The sequence below is a fragment of the Sprattus sprattus genome, assembly GCF_963457725.1.
Source record: "Sprattus sprattus genome assembly, chromosome: 3".
Lineage (NCBI taxonomy): Eukaryota > Metazoa > Chordata > Actinopteri > Clupeiformes > Clupeidae > Sprattus > Sprattus sprattus.
The window spans coordinates 5,085,276-5,090,275 of NC_137922.1; the positions used below are offsets into that span (position 1 = coordinate 5,085,276).

Below are 5,000 nucleotides of genomic sequence, written 5' to 3' on the forward strand. Positions count from 1 at the left end.
AAATTGATATCTGTTCACTGCAGTAGCTCACAAGAGGAAAAATAGAGAGAAATTGTTTGTTGTTAAAGCAGAAGATTATGGAGAAATAATTTGAATCCAGAGGAGACTATGGTTATTCTCATCACCCTTGTCTAGATATTCACAGTCTGTGACTTTCAGCCAACCACCAAATGGCATTAGTTAGCAAATGTAGCAACAAGACAAAGTGTTCTGTAAGAAGTGTTATGTGATTTCACACCTTTGTATTCTCAGATACTCCCAAACTGGGACACTGTAAATTTCACTACAGTCGCTGTGAGCTCCTAAAGGCTAGGTTAAGATATAGGAACATTCCAAAGAAAATTCTGGCAAGTGAACAGATACTAACCCTAACCCTAGATAACAAATGCTTTAGAAAATTAAGAAAAATGTCAATACTTCTCCTGCCCTGTATGCAGTGCATTGACATTTAAGTATTCCTAAACTATCATACTAACACCCAAAATGATACTGTGAAGTTTGTACTCCAACATGAATGGGAAACATGACAGGAAAGAGCAGGACTGTGAGTCACTGTTTCATCTCCTGTAAAGATCTAGAGCCATTTAAATACAGCTTGGCCTGTACAGTTAGTCCTTTTGGTGACAATAAAGCTTTTTCATTCTGTGTACATTTAATCACCCTCTGTGCAACCCTTATACTCTATGAAAGCACAATGGCCTGAACCTCACTTTCCAAAGATCCAAAAGATCAACGTTTGCTCAGTGCCTGCCCTTTGGTTCACCATGGTTCCTCAAAGGACTCTGTGTTGTTCAATGCAGTGGTGGAGTCATGGCTGGAGTCATGGCTGAACTCCAGCTCAAATATTAGCCTCTGTGGGTGCCTGAGACGCAGAAGCACAGAGGAGGCCTGACTTCCCTTCAGAATGTCTAGTGTGGATCACAGCAGGAGAAAAGGAGCTCCAGTCATTTAATGAGCTTTTGATGTGCTCAGATTGATTGGTCACGCTGTCAGTCCGTGCAGACACCTAAGGCATCACCCCACTGGCACCGACACACCAAGATCAAACATAGAGTAGAAATCCAGAACTTTCCAAATACTGCATTCACAACATCTGCTTTTTTTTGCAAAACATACATTTGTATATTTGGTAGACATTTTGTACTGCACATTAGTATCCACTGAGAGTAGGGCGTGTACCAGGTTGCAATGTGAAACCCTTTAATTAAAAAATGTGACACATTAATGTAATAGTTGTTTGCTGCTTCCAAAAACAACAGTGACTGGTCAAAGCCAAATGCGTCACACAATACAGAAGTAAATGATCAACACAACGGACCAACAGATAACTGGGAACCCAGCGGTGACATTCAGCCTAATTAGGGGGTGAAGCACCCGTAACGGAGAAGCAGAGGACTGTCCTTGACCTCAGACCTTTATTGTTACTTCACAACCTTCCAGACGCAGAAAGTTCAGTCTGCCTGACCCACCGCAGTGTACACACACATGTCGAAGGTGTTTGAAGCTGACTCTGACAGGTGACCCAGTAAACTGAAGTGAATGTTTGACAATTCCATCTCCTGCAATTCTCCATGACTCACCTTGGTATATCTTGGAGCCCTGCACCATAGTGGGAAGAAAGCTGCTCGGAGTCATCTTCCAGCCCTTCTCCGCCTCCTGAGCGAAAGAAAACAAGCTTGTGTTTTATTTGAATGTTCTTTCGCAACAGGGTCACTTTTATTTATTCTAGTGCAAATGTCTGCTTTTTTTTCTTTAAATAGCTAAATATTTATCCGGCATAAATTCAAAGGGGATTCAGAAACAGTATCAGAAATGTGAAATAATATTTCCATTCCACTTTCATTTAATGTATTGAATCTGTGTGGGCTGTAGCTGTAGGTCTTGATTCAGTGACACTTTAAATGGATGTTTAAGGACTTTGAAAAAGCACCGTATGAATGAAACGTATTGTTATTTCTACTAATGAAGTGGATCCGCAGCTAGGGAGTTGAGTCGTGCCACTGTAAGTATAATGTATGGATCCCAGTGTTGTCCTTCCCCACAGACAGGAAGGCCACATTAAAATCCAATCACTTTTGAAACCGATGCACACTTGGGCATGTTTGGATTGACCGTCACACATAGCGAGGGCGTAGGTGGGAACGGCGCGGTCGTGTTTTCAGTAGAAACCAACCAAATCCGGTGTGACATGCTTCACAAGCCCTGTTGCTTTTAAGCACATTTCACCAGCAGTGCTTAATAGTTCCCTGGTGAGAGAGAAAGCCACTGTGAAAAATGCAGAGGTACGTGTCAATGTAATATAGCCAGGTGATGGATGGTGGTTCTCATGACAAGAGACAGAGTGTTTCCTTGTGGATCTCGCAGTTAAAAGCAGGGTGATCGGATACTGAACTGAGTGTGAAAGTCATGTCAAGGTTTAACTCAACTTCTCTCACACTTCCAAGTTAGTGCGAAACTGCCATATTTATTTGCTTTCTTTGCGCTACAGAAGTCTTTCCACAAAGGAAGGGTTTGAAGGACTTTCCTGAGTGCCCCTTTCAGGTTCCTCTTGTGTTTGCACTGTTGTACACACTGCAGATAATGAGATGAGGTGGACCAGGAAACAAAGCTCCTATTCTCTATTCTCTATTCTATGTTCTCTATTCTCTATTCTCTATTCTATGTTCTCTATTCTCTATTCTCTATTCTCTGTTCTCTATTCTATATTCTCTGTTCTCTATTCTCTATTCTCTGTTCTATATTCTCTATTCTCTATTCTATATTCTCCATTCTCTGTTCTATATTCTCTATTCTCTATTCTATATTCTCTATTCTCTATTCTCTATTCTCTATTCTCTATTCTATATTCTATATTCTATATTCTCTATTCTCTGTTCTATATTCTCTATTCTCTATTCTCTATTCTCTATTCTCTATTCTCTATTCTCTATTCTATATTCTCTGTTCTCTATTCTCTATTCTCTGTTCTATATTCTCTATTCTCTATTCTATATTCTCTATTCTCTATTCTATATTCTCTGTTCTCTATTCTCTATTCTCTGTTCTATATTCTCTATTCTCTATTCTCTGTTCTCTATTCTATATTCTCTATTCTCTGTTCTCTATTCTCTATTCTATATTCTCTATTCTCTGTTCTATATTCTCTATTCTCTATTCTCTGTTCTCTATTCTATATTCTCTATTCTCTGTTCTCTATTCTCTATTCTCTATTCTCTATTCTCTGTTCTATATTCTCTATTCTCTATTCTCTATTCTCTATTCTCTATTCTATATTCTCTGTTCTCTATTCTCTATTCTCTGTTCTATATTCTCTATTCTCTATTCTCTATTCTCTGTTCTCTATTCTATATTCTCTATTCTCTGTTCTCTATTCTCTATTCTATATTCTCTATTCTCTATTCTATATTCTATATTCTCTATTCTCTGTTCTATATTCTCTATTCTCTATTCTCTGTTCTATATTCTATATTCTCTATTCTCTGTTCTATATTCTCTATTCTCTATTCCAGTGGTTCTCAACCTTTTTTCAGTATTGTACCCCCTGTGAAATATTTTTTCAGCCAAGTACCCCCTAACCAGCGCAAAGCATTTTTGATTGAAAAATTGTTTATACACAGCGCTATGCTATCATTGTCTGATTTATTAAACTGTCAGCACTGAAGATTGAACATTGAATATTGTTGTATTGAACTGAGTGCGTTTGCAATTACATTTTAGTAAGAAACTTGTGCTTGTGCTTCGCTGAAAATCTTTGTCAGTCTTGGTGGCAAGGAGGCAACTGCTGTGATCAAGCTCTTCTCCAGGCAGTCTGTTTCTCTGCTTTGTTTTGATCACAGTCATTGCAGAGGAGGAGGCCTCACATAAATGCGTAGCTGCTCCAAAGCTTTCTCTCCCAGGTCAGGGTGCTCCTGCTTCACACACATCCAAAACTGTGTGAGTGTGGATGTGGCAAACTTCATCTGGAGTCCACGGTCAGATGATACTTCCATGAGTGTTTCCTGATTAGTGACAGAGCTTCCACATGCTTCGGACAAGAGAAATGGGTTTTTCACCCAATCCAGCTGTGTAGATTTCTCCTCCATGTCAGGAAAGTAGGAAATTGAAAATTAAAAAATGTAATCAAATTGGTCTAATGTCCCACGATGACCAACTGGACTGGAGCTCTGTCCACATCCTCACTAGAGAGAAAATTATCCATCTGCACCAAAGCAGGTAAAATCCCCCTGTGCAGAGGCTCTTCTCCACAGCTCTGCTTTCTTCAGGAAGCCTCCCATCTTGTCATACAGGTTTAAAATGCTGATGTCCTTTCCCTGCAGACATAATCAGTTCGTTCAGTTTGCTGAATATATCTGCCAGATAGCACATATTTGCAAGCCAGTCTGTGTGGCATTGGGGGATCTGTGCTCAATCAGAAAGGTCTGTACTTCATATCGTAATTCCAACAGCCGTTTGAGTATTCTCCCTCGAGAGAGCCAACTGTGTGCAGCAGCAGTTGTGTGTGTTCAGCTCCCATGTTTTTGCGGAAAAAATCGCGCTTATTATACAGTTACTTGCCAAAACGATAGAAGACATTCCTCCAGAATACCTCTTTTGAATGAGTTTGTTGCCATTTCCGCTAAGAAAAAAATAGTTCTGCACGCAAATGCTGAGCAATCCACCTTCTGACTTCACGTTTCAATGACCTTCTGTTACGTTGACTACGTTACTTGCGGAATGATATGCAAGGTGAATTAGAAGCAAAAAACCCGTTGCCAATGACAGAGGTGATAAACTTTCCGCAGCAGTTAATATCTAGGAATTACAAACCTGCGAACGCAGACATTTAACCCACATATGGCCCATACAAATCAACGTACATTTTGGAACATTCTGAAGAGCCGTATAATAAGTATTTTTAAATGATTTTTGAATGGAGGCTTATTTTAAATATATCTTTTTAAAAATCTCAAGTACCCCCTGGACTACCTTCACGTACCCCCAGGGGTACGCGGACCCCCGGT

At 39.8% G+C, this 5,000-nt stretch overlaps 1 protein-coding gene across 1 annotated transcript in view; it reads right to left on the minus strand.

Moving 5' to 3' along the window:
• drc11 (dynein regulatory complex subunit 11) overlaps nucleotides 1-5,000 on the minus strand; it is a gene marked incomplete at both ends in the record, with an annotated part of 48,014 nt that overhangs the window by 30,624 nt on the left and 12,390 nt on the right. The window contains one exon of the mRNA XM_080834590.1: nucleotides 1,581-1,656. Coding sequence (XP_080690716.1) covers nucleotides 1,581-1,656 — 76 coding nt within the window. The remainder of the gene's footprint in view (nucleotides 1-1,580; nucleotides 1,657-5,000) is intronic.